Source organism: Lutra lutra, chromosome 15 (genome assembly GCF_902655055.1).
Source record: "Lutra lutra chromosome 15, mLutLut1.2, whole genome shotgun sequence".
NCBI lineage: Eukaryota > Metazoa > Chordata > Mammalia > Carnivora > Mustelidae > Lutra > Lutra lutra.
In genome coordinates, this window is record NC_062292.1 from 10,445,168 (window position 1) to 10,462,667 (window position 17,500).

Consider the following 17,500-nt stretch of genomic DNA (forward strand, 5'->3'; position numbering starts at 1 on the left):
TAATAGCGAGTTCTTAAGAGGGGAAAGAATTAGGAAAATGATCCAGAAACTTCTGAAAGGACTCTCCTGGTCCCGAGCAGAGGGATCTGGGGGGAGACTTAAGGGCCGCTCGTCGCCTCAGATCAGCCATACGCTCCTGTGTTCACACCTTCCCTCTAATAAACAAAAACCCTGGGAAAGATAAAATATTTATTCCTAAGTGTCTATAACTGAATTTATGGCTATAACTTGCTAGATATTATTGCTTCTGCAAACCCATGAAACTGTGCACGTAAAGCATGTTTTTATTAGTTCGTACATAAAATTTTTATGGTAATGGCAAACAAAGGACCAATTTAGTTTAGCTGAGTTTGTTCTTATTAGTCCAGCTTGGAACAGATAAGCGACAGCGCAGATAACAGGAGTCAACAGGGAGGAGGGTCAGGTTTCTCTGCGCCGGGGCTCCCGGCCCATGGGTGGAGCAAGGTGGGACTATAGGCCTGTTGAGAAGCTCCCAGAAGGCCTGGCCAGCGCGGAGTAGCGGGACGCTGGTGGGGGGCTGCCGTTAGCTTTCCGATCTGCTGTTGAGCAGTGACACTCCCGATCAGTAACCACGGGAGTATTCAAATGTAGTTTCTGAAAAGGTCTGCATAGTTGCTTTTGAAAGAATTCCCACATACTGTATTTCAGCTGGAGACTCGCAGAGAAAAAGGGTTCAAGCGGCTTATTGTGGGTCATCTCCCACTCTGGGATTTAAACAAAGCCCAAACAGAACAAAGTTCCTTTAAACGGGGTGCCTTCATCTGAGTCCCTCCTGACTGTGGTTTGGCAGGCTGGCTGGACAGAGAGCGAGCCCACGCCTCTCGTTCCCACCACTGCCTTTTCATGCTTGACCCTTGAATGTGCCACATGATCCCTATGGTGGCCTGGAGTGTAGGGAAATGTTTCTAGAATTTGAAGATGGAGCATTGTTCCTCATTCTTGCCTTTTCCTTCCCGATAACTCATTCGTCATTGTAAGTAAGTCTATAATCTACAGCGAGTGTGATTCCTGAGCCAAAAATCCAAGAGACACAGTTGGACACGTACACGTCTAACGAGGGGGACAATAGCAAGAAAAATACTGTAAACCGCGTGGGGCTGCGGAATGAAAGACCCAGGTTGATCACCGGGCGACACTGGAGATGGTCTTAGAAATCAGCTGAGACCGTGAGCAAGCATGCAACACGCTGGGCTAACTCGGGGCTGAGTTCCGTCCGGGATGTTTGTGAAATTAGCACTCAGTGATCAGAGGGCTGGAGGGGCTCCGATTCTAGACGGTGGAAGGACTCATGCATCAGAGAAGTCATGCTGGTCCATCTCTTCCTCTCTGTGGATCTACACTGGAGCCCCTCTGGAGATCAGGCAACTTCGGCCGTCCTTCGGAGTCTCTCTAGGAGCAAGGAGCGTCTGTAACTCCCAGCAGCCCCCTTTTGGGATGTGCTCCTTTTAGGGCCACTCTAATTTGAGGTGCTCTATTCTAGGTGTTTCTTCAGTGGGCGTGTTTGTTGATTCTCAAATGTGCCTTGTGCATTTCATAAGTTGTTTCTTGGCATTCTTTCTCAAAGATACCATTCGAGCAGGGTGTGTGTGTGTGCACACGTGTGTGTGTGTATGTGTGTGTGTGTATGGGCATGCACACGTATACTCAACTGTGTGTTGACCTTGATCTCATCTCAGGCTCCGGGAAGACACAGTCCACTAAATCTTAGGCTAACTGTAAAATGCAGACATGACGGTTTGCTCTTGCTGATGTTTTAGGAACGTGCTGCTGGTTAGCCCCGTAGGAAGTCACGCAGCAGGGTTTCCCTGCTCTCGCAAGGAGGGTTCCTCAGAGCAGTGAAGTAACTCCAAAGCCAAGACTGATGTCCTACCTTCGTGGAAAAGACCTTCTAGAACAGACATGTTGCCGTCCATGCAGACAAGGGTTACTGCAATTTCCAAGGACTCTCCATTAATATTGGAAATTAGAGCCGTGGGCCCCTAGGTCCTTTCTGAGACAGGCTGTCGGATCCCACACTCTGGCCCCAAAACGCCAGGTCTGCGTGTCTGATGGCCCTCCACGCGGAAGGTCTGCAGACTTCAAGTTACTTTGTGTGAAGGGTGGGGTCATGGTCTGGGGAGTCCAGGAAAGACGACGAATGGAGTCGGAGGAGAGGCGGATGGTACTCCTTTCCCTCCAGAGGTTGTTAAGAGAATAACTCGATTTGGGGAGAATTGTGGTGAGGCTGATTTGTTAATACAGTTTCGAGTCTTTTAACTCAGGATGGGATGAATAGCTTTTCAAGTGTGTATGAAAGACAAGAATCCCCAAAGAACGGTTCTGTTTTAAATAGCAAGCTCCAGGGACTCAAGGTTTGTAACAAAAGGGCAGATATGAAAGAGATGAACTCTCAGGGCCGACTCTTTGCACTAAAGCACGCTGGCTGGGATCCCTGAGATGCCGAGGTCCTGCCAATCTTGCTGGCTCTGGTCTGGTAGCTCGGGGAATCTAGCGAGATATGCTCACAGTAAGTTAGTTGGTACTGACCGGGCCTGACCCATATTATGGAGCTACAACAAGTGGAAAGTACAGCCGAGCTTTGGGAAAAGCCATAGCATGGACCGTGGAAGAGAAAACCGACGTCTTAATTGAACAGAGGGGAAATTTGAGCAGAAGCGCCAAGTGAGGAAACGAGGACACTGGATGGAATGTTCCAGCCGCGGCGGAAAGAGCTAGAATATTTCTTTAGTGAGGACCTGATGAGATTGTACGATTCTCTGGTGTCAGCCCACATGGAACATCTTTGTCTCTCTGCTGATTACGTTAAAAGCAAGGGGGGTGCCGAGAAAATGATAGGAACTTGAAGAAATCTGACAACAGTGAAATGAATTTTGGAGTTCGGTGTTAACGACCGGGAAGGCCCGGGAGTTGTAAATATCCTGCAATTTGAGGACTTGGGGTTAGGGAAGAGCCAAGGACTGTCCGGAGGTTACCGAACTTCTAAAGCCTGCTCTATAGCAGCTTTACCATGAAACACACAATGAACGCATGCATACGTAAATAAGCGTATCTTAATCCAAATCCGCTGGGTGAACCGATTTGGAAACTTGCCAGGTGCAAAGTCTGTCATGAGTCTGGTGACGCGATGAGGCCTGATTAGGATCCATAATGCAAACCCGAGGAGACACTGAACTCTAGGAAACTGAGTGAGGGTTGCTGGAGGGGAGATGGGTGGGGGAAGGGATGACAGGGTGTTGGGCATTAAGGAGGTCACAGGATGGATGGCGCTGAGTGTTATAGGGAACTGGTGACTCACTACGCTCTACCTCTGAAACTAATAAAAAAAAAGGAAAGGCAGAAAAAAAAACACATAATCTAAAGATTTCCAGTAAGCAACCCTACCACGCTCTTCTCTGAATTCTGGACCTGGAGGACAGATATGGAAGTTTAACTTACCAGCTTTGTACAGTCAGTGACCCTAACCCTCGAAGGGAATGAGCAGAGGGCCGACTCCAGAGCTCTTCATGGGGTTCTTGGAGGCGAGCCCAGAAAAGGTTCCCACTCCCCCAGTTTTCAATGAGAGGCTTTCAAGTACTGGTTTTGCATCTTCAGCCCATTGTTATTTGAGGAGAAGGACCCTTAAGAGTGTTTTTATTTAATGTGCTTTATGGAAAATCTCTGATTTTAGAGGCAATGCTGTAGAGTGTTTAATTGATTTTGGTAAGGTCCCATAGCCAGCCCGTGGGCCAGAACCAAGCCCCTGGCTTAGTCCCAAACCACAGAGACCGACTATCTCTTTCTCTGTCTTTCTGTATTTAGGGGATTTTCAGGCATTTGCCAGTGCTGTCATCCTACTGTTCCGATAGGCACAAATGAGTACAGATATTAACTGCACACGACATGTGGGCTTTGGACAACTTGCTTGCCCACTCCGGCCTAGAGTCTCTTCCCGTTTACACATGAGCGTTGGCCTTGGGTGGATCTGAGGACTTTTCCAGCTCCGTTTTAATTTTTTTTGGAAAATTACCATTTGGATGGTGCAGGCTTTGGCATTTCTGCAGTGGGTAAGCCGAAGAGGTTGGGTCGGTTCGGAACGTGGAAGCCCGTGCATGGCTTTAGAAGGAGCAGCGGACCCTTACACAGATCAGTTCCTTGTCCCCTGTGGGCCCCTGGAGACATGGTGGGCAATATTTGTTGTGCTTGTTGTCGTCACGGATGTGCTTATATGTTTTTGCGTCAAGGGTCAAGGCCATACGGATATTAAATTAGGAACGCACTTTCAAGACGAAATGAGTATTTCTGAATGTCCCTGCTTTCTATTTAATTGTGGCCGTAGACCCACAGAGCAACCGGCTGCACCATGTCATTTCATTCCGGGCACGATCTTCTGATTTCCTCTAGTAGGGAGATTAGGGCTAAGAGAGGGGGAGTGACTTGCCCAAAGTCCGTCATGTTGCCATTCACCCACCCAGGCCCAGAATTCGCCTTTGACCTTCACAGTGCCGCGTTTCCTGAGGGCCTGCTGCATGATACATCCTTTGCCTGGCACTGGCCCTTCAGTGGTCCAGCCTGTCTCTGGTCTGGGCATCTCTCCTCCGTGGCAGTGGTTCTGAGCTGGCCAGGGCAGAGCAGAATCCATCCCCCAACCTAAAGCCAGCCCCAGTGCGGCCGGCTAGCTTCCTGGAAGGGGCTCCAAACAAGGAAGAGCCTCTCTCTTGGCTGATGTGAGCCCTGAACACCTCCATTTGCTCGTGGCTCCTGGCAGGAGGGGTCTAGCAGCTGCAGACCTCACCCCTGCCTTGCACAGGCTCTCACTTCTGCCCTCCCTAGCGTCCTGAGTGGTGCGTGCGTGCGCACGTGTGTCCGTGTGTGATACGTGCGCTTGTCCCCTCAGTTTTGTCCAGAATGCAAGGTTGCTTTGTGCAGACCTTTCTGGGGTCACATACAGGCAAGTATTGTCTACAGGCCCCTCTTGACTCATTCTCACAAGAGCACAAGGAAACTATGAGGAAGTCACAGCGCCTACAAGGAAGCCACATTTTGAATTCCAGGCCATAATGCATGGTTGAGTTTCTTGAAAGCTTTCCAAGTGTTAGGCAAAATTGAAGTGAGAATGGGCTGCTTCTGAAAGATGCATGGTGGCGGGCTCTCCAGACAAAACACAGTGGGGAAAATGCATGGAAAAGGCCATGACCTGAGCTGAATCCTTTCCAGGTAAACCTCTTGTCCAGTCTCATAATCTCACTGTGGTTCCCCTTGAAAGCCTAACTAAAAGTCCATGTCACCATGCAAAATTACGTAAAGCAAGTGTTCAGACACTCAAAACTTCCAAGCTCTCTTCTTCAAAGGTCAGAACTATTGTTTTATTTTCTAATGGAAAAGGGAAAGAGAATGGCTCGATTTTTTTTTTTTTTTTTTTTTTTTTTGACGTGGATCTGTGTGTTTCTCAGTTCCTGCATTTTACCTTCCAGCACCTCAGGGTTCTGGAACTGCTCTCGGGTACCAGGAAGAACCCAAGCAGGCCAGTGGGGCTTCGGCCTGTCCTAGGACCACTGGCCTAACATTCCAGAGAATTCCATCCAGCCCCCCAGCAGTGGCCAGCACATGCTTATACCCAAGCTGGCTGAGACAATGGCTGGTTTCCTCTCCTTTTGTCATCTTCTCATGTATGTGTATTTCTTTCAGCTTTTCTAGTGTTTGTCCCTTTTCTCCTATTTCCCTTTTTCCTTGTCTCGGTCCCTTTGTCTCTTTGTTCCTTGTCCACCCCCAACCCTCCCCAGTCATTTGTCTCGTCACTATCTTGACTCAAGTCTGTACTGAAATAGCTGTTTTATTGCAGAAAGTTCTATGTAATCTATTCGTGGTTTTAAAAATCAGGTGAAAAGAACCTTTATCTCTTAAAAAAAACAAACTCCAGCCAATCCCAACCCCACTAAATGAAGTTCGTTTTTATTTGTTTGTATTTAGTGAATGTATCAATGAATGTATTTGTCCAATGTTGCCCGTATTGAGACGCTGGGCTGCGGGAAATAGTGGGGTGGACCAAACCCAGTCTGCCCTGAGCTTGCCTCTGGTTGTGCAGAGAGACTGGGGTCAGGCAGTTGTCAAAAGGACAGGTTGTGGGGGAAGCATATGGAGAGGGGTGGCCCCGATCACTGATCATTCATGGTGGGGGAAGACTGCCCAGGGCACACTTCCTTGGGGACTGCCTGGTGGTTGAGAATTTGGGGGTGGGAAGCAAAGATAGCCTTCTCCAGAGGAAGTGCAGCCCCTGGGTGATTCCATACAGGGCAAGAGGGGTTAGTCCTCTCGGATCTTGGGAGCTGACCTAGGAGGAGCCTTTGGCTCGACCCTGATGCCGGGGTTGGATTCCTTAGGGTGGTGTTTTCCTCTTGCAAATTGACAGTGAAGTCAGTTTCACCAAGATTCAGACCATGTGATTTTATTTCAAGTTGCTCATTAAAAATCACAGAACACTGGCTGGAACGAGCACTTTGTGCATATTGAGAAATTATCCAGACGACCTTCTTTATTGAGTCTCGTGCCCGTGACCCCATTTCTCAAATGGGCAGCCAGAGGAGATGTACTTTGTCGGGAGCAAGAAAAACTCAAGGCTAAAAACCAAGCCCAGGGGCATTAATCTGTCCCAGGGCTTTTCCACGTGACAGAGCTGAAGCTATTATTTGGTAATCATTGTGCCCACTTTGTAGGGTTGTTGTCACAAGTGGACACGGCAACACGTATAGAAAGTTCTTGGAATAGAATCCGGCCCCTGGAAGATGCTCCAAAAATGCGACTCGTTTGCTGATGGTCGATGAGGGGGGCCTGCCCTTGCCTTTTCGGAGTTCTCCCAGGCTGGGCTCTGTGCATCATCGTATGTCCTCGAATATGTCCCCAAGACCACATCCACAAAACGCAGTCTGGTACTGAGCATTAACGTCACTCTGAGCCAGCATCTCTGCAAGGGGAAGTAAAATGAAGCCGTAGAAATCCTCTGAGCTGGATGGCAAGAATTTACAGAACATTTGTCCTAAGACATTCTTCCAAGGGATAGCCGAGCGGTGCCTTGAGCCACACATCTTGGGGCTAAGAAATCTCTGGGAAGACTCCCAAGACACAAACGCAACTGACCCTTGGCTTCACCTCGCAACCCCGTCTTTTCCTGCTTTACCGTTTTGCCTCCCCGAGCGTAAGAAAGCAGTGGGCAGGGGCTCAGGGGCCAGATTTCAGCCCTGATGGTGAAATCGTGCAACGCGACAGCCTTTCCCATTGGCAGGACCCTGGTTGGAGGCGAGGCTGTAAATCGAGGGTGAAGAGAAGGCGAGCGGAACCTCCTAGGCCCTGGGCAGCCCCAGCGAGTGGAATGCTCCCTTGCGAGAGGTCACTGAGTCACATGCTGTGGATGGATCATTTTATGGCCGCTAATAAAATTTATAGCCAAAGCAAGCTAAGATAATAAAGGTGATCAAACGTCCAGCCTTGGGACATAAGAATCCCATCGTGGCCCCTCGCTGCTGGCCGAGGCGTTGGGGGGTCAGTGCACAGTGCAAGGAGGAGCTTATCTGTCTGTCTCCAGGCCGGCACCAGAGTCTCAGCGGTGATTTGTGTCCGTGCGAGCTGGGGATAAGCTTCAGGTTTGGTGGCAAGAGCCTGTGCTTTGGGGACAGCACGCCTAGAGCCGTAAGAAAATTAACTATTTAAATTTAAATAGTTAACATGTTATACATTCGTGTGAATACATAATAAAGCATATTTAAATTTTTGTAAGTGAACAGTGAGCCTAGGACGGGACCAGAAGCACCCCAGTGTGGAGCCAGCCCTGCTTTAGGGAAAGGTTAGCCGAGCGCTTGTGACTCGACAGGCAGGAAGCAAGATAAGGGAGGATGGCGTTTTACTCGGGCGAGTATACAGAAATCAGATGTTTCCCTCCAGGCCGGGGCTTCCCGCAGCCCTGTTTGCAGCCCGGCTTTCCAGGCAATTGTAGTTGGTTTCCGTTAATGTGGATCAAAAATATTTATTGAGCACCCACTGTTTGCAAAAGTATGAAAACATCAAGCGACTGTGTGAGCCGTAAATAATCATCCAAGAGATGTCCCCAAACAGGGAGAGAGCAGTCGCCTAAGAGAAAGTGCTGTTAGGTGTTATTTTCTGGGATTTGGGGGTCGTGATGTCATTAAATGTAAGGAAGGCATGGACGGGTTTGCCGTCCATGGATGTGTCCGTGCAGGAACTGGATACTGTGCGTGTTCCCCGCTGCCTTGGCAGACTCAGTGGAGGTGGCTTTCTGGGTCAGTAATGCCATTTAAGATGAACCCCCCGTCCTGGCGCCCTCTGGAAGCTCTCAGCCATTCCGGTCTGTAGGGGAGTGAAAGGTCAATGCTTAGAAATCGCAGTTTGCACTGTGGACCCGACCTTGGTTTGGGAGAGCTCAATGTCCTTTGTCTTGATTCTGTGGTCAAGATCATGACCACATGTAAGATCTGCTCTTTCTTAAGGGACAAGTGGGGAGTTTCTCCTACTGAGGGAGCGGGGCACAAGTTTCACTGTGGTCGACAGACACGGATCTTGCCTGAGCTTAAGATATAGAGAGGAGCTTTACCCAGGAGATGTGTGAAGAGTGTCAGCACGCGCCTGGGAATGACACGTGGGATTCTCCCACAAGGACAGAGCCCACATGTGCAAGCGCACGCGTGTGCAAATGCACACATGCACCCTCCCCCTGCAACCTGATTCCTTTGATGGCCGCCTGGTGTTTGCCTGACCACCGCCCGCAGGACGCGATGTGCTGTTTTCAAAGTAACAGATACTATTCCTTTAGTGCTTACCTCAGGTCCCACGTGCCTGAGTTGGAGCCTAAAGCAGGTTTTAATCAGAACTAAACTGAACAGGGGCCGCTGGGTGGCTCAGTCAGTGAAGCATCCGACTCTTGGTTTCAGCTCAGGTCGAGATCTCAGGGTCATGAGATCGAGCCCTGAGTCGGGCTCTGCGCTCCGTGGGGAGTCCGCTGGTCTTCCTCTTCTCCTCTCCCTGCTCACTGGCTCACTCTCTCTCTCTCTCAAATAAATAAATAAATATTTTTTTAAAACCTTAAAAAAAAAAAAGGTACTAAGCAGAACAAGATCGTGTGCTGAAAACCTACTCTCCCCCTGAAAGTTCGCAATTAGGACCCTCAGCGAGCATTCCATCCGCTGCTCCTAGATGGGGATGGTGGCAGTGATGGATACACATAACCCTGGTGATGAATCCTTTCTGGCGAAACTTTAAGTTTTTCAGACGTGTCAGATGCAGAGCTGCAGGTTTGGAATCTGACTTTTCACAGAAACATTGTTTATCAAGTTTGTCCGAGAAAAGTTCCCTCTGAGCAACCTGTGAAGCAGAGGTGAACCATGTAGTCCTTTAAAAATGAGGCTCCTGGGGCGCCTGGGTGGCTCAGTGGGTTAAGCCGCTGCCTGCCTCTCCATCTACTTGTGATCTCTCTGTCAAATAAATAAATATAAATAAATAAATAAATAAATAAATAAATAAATAAATAAATAAATAAATAAAATCTTTAAAAAAAAAAATGAGGCTCCTGATTCCGAATTATGTGGTAAAGTTAAAGTTCCAGGTACCTCGCTGTCTCGGGCATTTTCTCCTACAGCAGATTACAGGGAGCCCTTGGGGGGAGTTATAGGAAGGGTGGGAATGCGGAAACAAGGAAATTGTAACAAGGACTAAGTCTTCTTACTTCACGGCCTTAAGAAAAAGATTTAATTAGATAAACATAGAGAAAAAGCAGAAAATAAGAACAGCTCTGATTTATCCCACAAACATGGTTTAAACATCTCCGTGTGGCAGAGCTGTGTTGATTTCCATGGATCCAGTGGTGGGGCACACCAGCCCTCAACACGCCGTCCCCGGGTTTTGAGAAACAACAGCATATCATTAAATGCCTAATCAGAACCAAAGTAAAGACACTGAAAGAAAAAAAAAAAAGACAATGAAAGTAAAGATTGCATTCCTGTTACAACATCTATGGGAGGCTAGAAGCAGTTTGGAAGGAGGCTTCTCCGAGTAAGTAATGCTTAAGCTTGGATCTGGATGAAAAGTAGAAGCATGCCAGATAGTGAAGGCACGTGCAAAGGCCCTGTGATGGGAGGGAAGTGTGTATGTTTGAGGAGCTTAAGGAAGTCCAGAAGCCTGAAGTGCAGGGATTGAGGGGGGAGATAAATTGGCAATCACTGTAGCAATTTGTATGTTATTTCTGAAAGTTTGTATGTGATCTCTGGAGAGGATACTGGTGTAAATACAAACGAAAACATGAATTTGCTGGTGGCCTACAGTAGCAGACATCTGCAGGGATGCCCTCTTCCCATTGTGGAACAAGCAGAACAAAAATGAGAGAATGCTGAAAAGAAACCAGGTGAGCTCAGCTGGGCTCTTAGAAGGGACTGGTTATGATGGAAGGCGTGGGCTGTCTCCCTCCCAAATTATCATCCTGTGTCTGAGAATGGAAGAGCTGGGAGGAAGGACCTTGTGACTAGGGACCTGGGCAATTGCGGTTTTATATAGGGCTTGATTTCTTTTAAAAAAATGTTTTCTCGGGTTGCCTGGGTGGCTCAGTCGGTTAAGCATCTGACTTCCAATTTCGGCTCAGGTCATAATCTCAAGGGTTCTGGGATCAAGTCCTACTTGGGGCTCCATACCGAGCTTGGAACCTGCTTGAGATTCCCTTTCTCCCTCGGGTCCTTCCCCAACTCATGTGTGCGTTCTTGCTCTCAAAACATATATAAATAAATAAGAATATTTTCTAAGATAAGTCAAACGTTAACAGTTGTTGATTATGGTCCTGGATCTACCCCTATGTGTTTTATTTTTTTTTTCTATCTGTTTAAAAATTGTTTTTAATTAGACGGGGGTGGGAAGAAGGGGTGTAGAAGCAAGGGAGGGGCCAGCACTGGCCTGAGAGTCGGGGGCCTGTTCTCAACCTCACATGAGCCTGGGCGAATGTGATCCTGGGTCCTTATTTACAAAATGGGGTTTTGAAGAGGCTGATCTTGGCAGGGCTTTCTAGCTCTAAGATCTTCTGTGTTTCTGATTTCTAAGAACAATCGATTATTGAATCCTTCTACTTATAGGTTTGGGAATTGAGTGTCCCATGTCCACAAGTCCTCACTTTTTTTGTTTTAAAGTAGGAGATCCGATCTTGTTTGGCAAAGATCGCCACTAGCGCTCTTGAAGGAGGTCAGGGCATTGAAGTCCTTTTGCTGAGCGACTTCCTAGAAAGCCATGAGCCCGCAGGATACTTATGGTCTTCCTGGGCTAGACTCAGGAACCTGGAACCACCTATAAACCTGTACCTCTCACCATTCCCCCCGCCACACACACATCCCAGGGTTTTCTCTGTGGGCTTGCAAGGACCGTGCAGACATACTGAGACAGAATCCCATTCCCGCTCTTCCAAACTTCAGATGAAAAATACAGAAATGAACAGGAAATGCCACAGACAGAAGATCAGACAACAGCCACGTTCATGAGCCCACGGTCATCTGTGGTGACGAATCATGTAATGGGTTCATCCCCTGTACTGTACTGACTCTCTTCAGATGTCTCTGTGTGCCAAAACCAGTTTACGGAGGCACCTGGGTGGCTCAGTCGGTGAAACGTCTGCCTTCAGCTCAGGGCATGATCCCGGGGTCCTGAGATCGAGTCCCGCGTGGGGCCCCCTGCTCAGCGGGGAGTCTGCATCTCCCTCTCCCTCTGCCACTCCCCCTGCTCCTGTGCACGCTCGCTCTCTTTCTCTTTCAAATAAATAATAGATAAAATATTCAAAAACAAATAATTAAACCAGTTTATGTATGGTAGATTGTAGCTACTTGATGAAAAAATGATGGTCCTGTGACAGTGGGTGTGTTTGTGGCCATTGGTGGAGCTGATGTCCTGGAGCACGGGGGCGGGGGGCTTCATAATTGCTGCTTAGTGCTTAGTGGTGACATAGGTGTGAACAATCTCCTCCTCTTCTTCATCCCTCTGGGAGAGTGGCAGCCGGTGGAGGGGAGCCCTCACCCCACACACAGCAGAGGAAGTGGGAGGGGAGGGGATGCAGGCCCCCTGCCTGGGTAGCAGCTCTTGCTGAGTGCACGGAATGTTCCCCAGGCCATGGGCTCCTTTCTCTGCCTCTTCCTCCCGGGGCTCGCTTATGTGGGTCAGGTTTCCTTACAACGCGTTGAATGAATGAGAGTAAGAAAGTATGTGTTGGCATAATTTCAGCTGAAAATGCCAAAGCTTTCCAAGTAAGGGCATGAATTTAAGCAAAGTTTCAAGTCAATGGGGCTCAGAGTAACGGCTATGCAGCTAATAATGAAAAGTACAAATGTTTTTATGTTCAAAGGTTAGCAAATGGGACTCTTTCACTGGCCCGCTGGCCTGCTCAGTTACAAAGTGGAAACTGTTCCTGATCTTTGCTTTATTGCGCTTGTATTTTGTAGGCAATTAGGAACATTTTCCATTCAGCATTTAAAACGTTTGAGCTGCCTGCAGACTCTTTTTTAAACTAAAGTTTCTTTCTTCTTTCTTTCTTTTTCTTTCTTTCCTTCTTCTTCCCTCCCTCCCTCCTATCTTCCTTTCCCTTCCCTTCCTTTCCTTTTCCTTTTCCCTTTCCTTCCCTCCCTCCCTCCCCTTCTTTTCTTTCTTTCTTTCTTTCTTTCTTTCTTTCTTTCTTTCTTACTTACTTACTTTTGTTCTTCCTCCTCTCCAATCCCCTCTCCCTCTTCTTTTTGTTAAACTAACATTTTCCCTTTTGTAAGTGGACTAAAGTTTTAAACCAACAGGCTTTCCCAATAGCACACTTAGGCTTTGCCTGCATCATTATTATATGGTCATGGAATTACCACTTTTCCGAAAGCGTATTTCTACATGAGATTCTCATTTTGCCCAGAAGCGTGCTTCTTCCTCACACATCACGTGGGTTTAGATAAAACGGACCCAGCCCCCATGCACTGGTGCCACCGTCGTGAAGGCGATCATTGCAACAAAACGGAAGCTGTGTATCTTAATGAAGGAGTAGGAACATCAAGTCTGCTGAAATGATCTAAATCCTTCCAGAAACCACTTGGCAAACCACGGTGGCTATATTATTTCTACAAGTTTCTCTGCATCACATTTGCTGACGGCTTACAGCAAACAACAATGATCGTGTTTGAGTCCCTCACATTTTCCATTAGCCGGTTTGCTTCTCCTTTAATAAATGGTACCTTTGCCCCTCTCGTCTGTCAGCGTTTGGGGCCAGTCCCGGTAAGAAAGCAGGCGTGGTCGATGCTTCTGCTCCGGTCTTGGGCCGCAGACTATGGATAATGGCTCACACTTTCCGCTCCAAATGGACAGGGGACACGGGCATAATTGAAACTCACCGTGTTGGGGGGTAATTTTATCCCATTATTTCTAATGAAAATAAGGAGGTGTCCAGGCTAAAATCCTGCAAAATATGTTCTGAGAAGCCCAAAGCAGCCCCAGCGTGCATGTAGCATGTCCCTGGTCCCCGTTCCCCACCCGCCCCCGGGGCCACCGCCCCCACCTATGCTGGGGTCCCCACCCCCCCGACAGAGGGATGCCATCGGCGGTGCGGGAAGGGCAGTGAGCCACAGGTAATGAGCCCCGTGTCCGTTTTCCTTGTCAGATCTCCCAGCTGATGACGGAGACGGGCCGGGAGGGGCTGACCGAGGCGGCGTTGAATCGCTCCAACACGGACAAGCCCTCGGCCTGCGGCGCCCCGGCCTCCCAGGGCTCCTGCGCGGCCAGCGAGACTTCCACAGGCCCCTCAGTGGCCGCTTCCTTCTTCGCCAGGTAAGAGAAGCGTCCAGAGCCTCACTTCTCCAGCTTTGCTAAAACACTAGCGAGAGCTGGGGACCGTCTTGGACTTCCCACTTTAGGAGGGGGTTCCACAACCTCAGACTGCCGCCGCTGGGTCCAGACGCCGCCGCTGTGGGCGACGGTCCAGACACTCAGCAGCATCCTTGGCCTCCCCGCGCTGGACTCCCACTGCACCTGTCGCACTTGCAATGACCGCGAAGGTCTCCAGACACCGGCACGTGTGTCGCGGGTGGAGGACCATGGCTCTAAGAATATGTGGCTTTCACGATGTCCCCCTGGGGTGAGGGCTTTGGTGGGGCCCGGCCCCCCGGCTGATGTTTCCAGACTGATGTTCTTAGCACAGCAAATGAATGGCTTTGATGATGAACTAGGAAAGAGATGGCAGCCTTTTTTTTTTTTTTTTTGTCCCTGTTCTGGACAGATGAGCAGGATAGTTACCCTATACCCTCCAGCGAATCTCAGGGCCTTTAATAAGACAAGAAACCCAAATGAAAGGTATTTCGACAATGTTTTATGCCTAATTTTAGCAGTGCTGCCGAGACAGGGCAGGAGACAAAGGACAGCTGACCAGAAGGCACTTTCGGGATCGTCTAATTCGGTCTCCTTGTTTTATGAAGGACCAGCCTGAGGACCAAGAAAGTTAAACTTTGAGTTAATTTATAGCAAAGTCAGAAATAGAAACCAGATTCCTCAGCTTTTTTTTTCCCCCCCTCTATGACTCATTCTTTATTTGATCCTTGGAACTTAACTTTAGAAAACTTTTTCTGCCTAAGATTTGCATGTCCCTGGATATGCAGGATTCAGAATCAATGGCACCAGGTCCGAGATCGGAGGCGCCCTGAGGTCTGCTGTAGTGTCCTCGTCTGTACACCGAGGACAGCCCCTCCTCCTACGGGTTGCTTTGAACATTAAGACGGACAAGGGTAAATGATAAAGTCTTGTACAAAGGGCGATTCGATACAGACCGATAATATGTCAGGAGGAAGGAATATTGCGTGGTTTCTCTGGTTAGCCTCGTGAGCGGTACCATCCAAAGCACAGCATGTGAGGACGGGCTCCGAATAGGGAAGGATCTGGTCAGAGGGAGGACAGAAGCCAGTGTCCTAGGTTAATAACATCCCCAGTAAAGACGGCATGGGGGCCCGTCGGGAAACTGGGTGTGAGGTTCTCATTGTGTCTTGGTGCCACGTTTATTGTCCTGTGAAAAGTTGCGCCTACTTGGGTGTATGGGAAGTAACAGGAACTGAGGTTGTGCCCGTATCCACGGGACAGATGCTCCAAGCCCACCACGGGATGCCTGAAACCGTGGGTAGAACCAGCTGAGAGGCTGTGTCCACGCCATTCAGGGAGGGAATAAGGAGGTGGAACAGAATATGGGAAATGCCGCAAGCACAGAAGATCCCAGGACTTAGGCCGGTGGTGAGGAAGGAGGAAGCCACATCATGGCAGGTTTAGTCCAGAGAAGACGGCCCTCAGCTGTCTCTTGGGCCATCATGTGAACGAAGAATTTGGTTCGTTCTAAGAAACACCAAAGTATGTAGGCGAAGGTCGGATAAAACCTGGTGATGGGGCCCAGCTCGGACTCCCTCCAGCTCAGCTCTCCCAGCTCAGGATGCAGGAGAATTAGCACACAGCTCAGACAACCCCTAGAGAGAGTGAGGTCCCCGTCACTGAGGGAGATCAAGCTTACACTGGGGGACCGCTGTCCTTGGTGCTGCCAAGAACCTTCACTGCCCAGATGGAGGTTGCCCTCCAGGACACCTTCCTGACCGGAAGCACCTTGAACATGAGAAGCCTCAGCGCAGACTCCACCCAGAGACTTTTCTGGATCAGCTACCCTCAGAAAACCCCAGAAGCAGGACTGGAAGTAGGAGGAGGTCAGGGGTTAGCTGGGAAGGCCCATGTGCCAGACTTACGTGGGCCTGAAGCCGACTTTCAGTTAATCCGAGGAGCATTTCCAAATGAGCCAGCACACACCAGGGAAGGGAAGGACAAATGACGGGCAAAGGCGGCCTGGCCTGAGACTTACTTGCACGCCCGGGTCAGAATGGAGACCGTGGGCCGAGCCCAGAGCCAACGGGCATTTGATGTGGGTTGCGGGGGAGGGGCCCAAACCAGCCCCAGCTGTGCTGTCAGGCAGTCTCGGAATGCCGGGGCAGGGGTTTTCTGCTTGGGATCAAGGAAAGCTACGGAAGGCGATGGGACAGGTGGCCTTGGGTAGGGTCGAAATCTGCATCCGTTGCTGGTGCCCAAACCGGAAACGCTCTAGAGGTTATGGTTTCCTGTGGAAGCTCGGGAAGGTCTTTCTACCCGGGAATCTGGGGGCGGGGTTTGCTCCTGTGCCTCACACCTGTGCTCACCGCTTCTCAACTCCTTGTGCGAGACCGGGTCGCAGAGCTGGGTCTGCAAGGTTCTGGAACCTCCTTGCAGCTCTAAGTGACCCGAGGTGGCCAGCTCTCAGGAAGCTGTGCCGGACATCATTTCATCATTTTATGGGGGAGAGGTGCCATTTGCCACCTTTGTGGCCAGCATGGCTGAGGTTTCTGGGACAGTCAGTAAGTGTCACTCACTGTGCTGATCTCCCAATGGGCAAACTCTCCCTTTGTCCTCGGATGAGCCATGGCAGGTGGAACCTATTGTTTCCCCGTTGTCCGGATAAAGAAATGTCCAGAGGTTAAGTCAGGGACCCAAGGGTGCACAGCTAGGAAGTGGCAGAGTGGGGACCCTCACCCACATCCGTGAGCCCTTGGTGCCCTCAGTGTGAAGTGGGCACAATTAGACGCATTAATGATTTCTTCACCGTAATCAGGAACTGATGGTCACCGCTTAGGAAACAACACTAGGAACAAGTGGGCGCTACTGTTTGTTTGAGGAAACAAGTAGAACAGAAACCCAGTTTGGCGAGGGTTGTGGACAGCCCCTTTTCTTGGCAACATCAGCCTTTCTGTGTAAATGTTGGCTTTCTATGGGGAAAGGTGGGATGGACTTGACTGTGTTTCAGATGCAATGTCTAAAAAGATGAAGAATTCCAGTTCCACGTAAGCCACGGTACCTTCATGGCCGGAGCTTCTCCAAGTGTGGTCTGTGGGGCCGTGGGGCCACACACCATTCCTGGTCTAGCACAGGCGTAGAGGTGGAGAGGAAGCTTCTAGAAACTTCTGGAAGCCAGTGGACAGGAATTTTATGGCTTCTGGATCTAGGAATACAGAAGTGGAGCTTGTATTTTGGAGGTCATTCGAAATTAAAGAAAAAGTGATTCTTCACTGCATGTAGTCTGAGAAGAACTCCTCCAGAAAGCGACAAAGTCCCAAGCGGGCAATCTTTGATGCCTGCCTTGTCTGAATCTATTTCTTTAAATAACAGCATCGGGGTAGACTGCCTTTGCTTTTAATTTTGGAACAGCACTTTTTTGGGGAGTTGGTGGGGGATCAATAGCATGACACTAAACATAGTAATGGTCATAGTAATCAGGCTGGCACAGCGAGTCACCTGGCTGGTTAGCTGTCCTGTTGGTTTCAGGAATGAAGGGATCTTCTGTGCGCGATTCCCACAGGAACGGGAGGTGGTGGAGTAGCGTGTGGTGAGTGTGACTGTAAGTGGCTCTAAAATCTGTTTGCATGGGTCTGAGCACCTCAGATCACTCCATGTTTCA

The 17,500-nt window shown here is 49.3% G+C and overlaps 1 protein-coding gene across 1 annotated transcript in view; it reads left to right on the top strand.

Annotated features, from left to right (window-relative positions):
- KIF26B (kinesin family member 26B) overlaps positions 1 to 17,500 on the top strand; it is a 417,933-nt gene that overhangs the window by 187,860 nt on the left and 212,573 nt on the right. Inside the window, exon 4 of the mRNA XM_047703850.1 lies at positions 13,655 to 13,821. Coding sequence (XP_047559806.1) covers positions 13,655 to 13,821 — 167 coding nt within the window. The remainder of the gene's footprint in view (positions 1 to 13,654; positions 13,822 to 17,500) is intronic.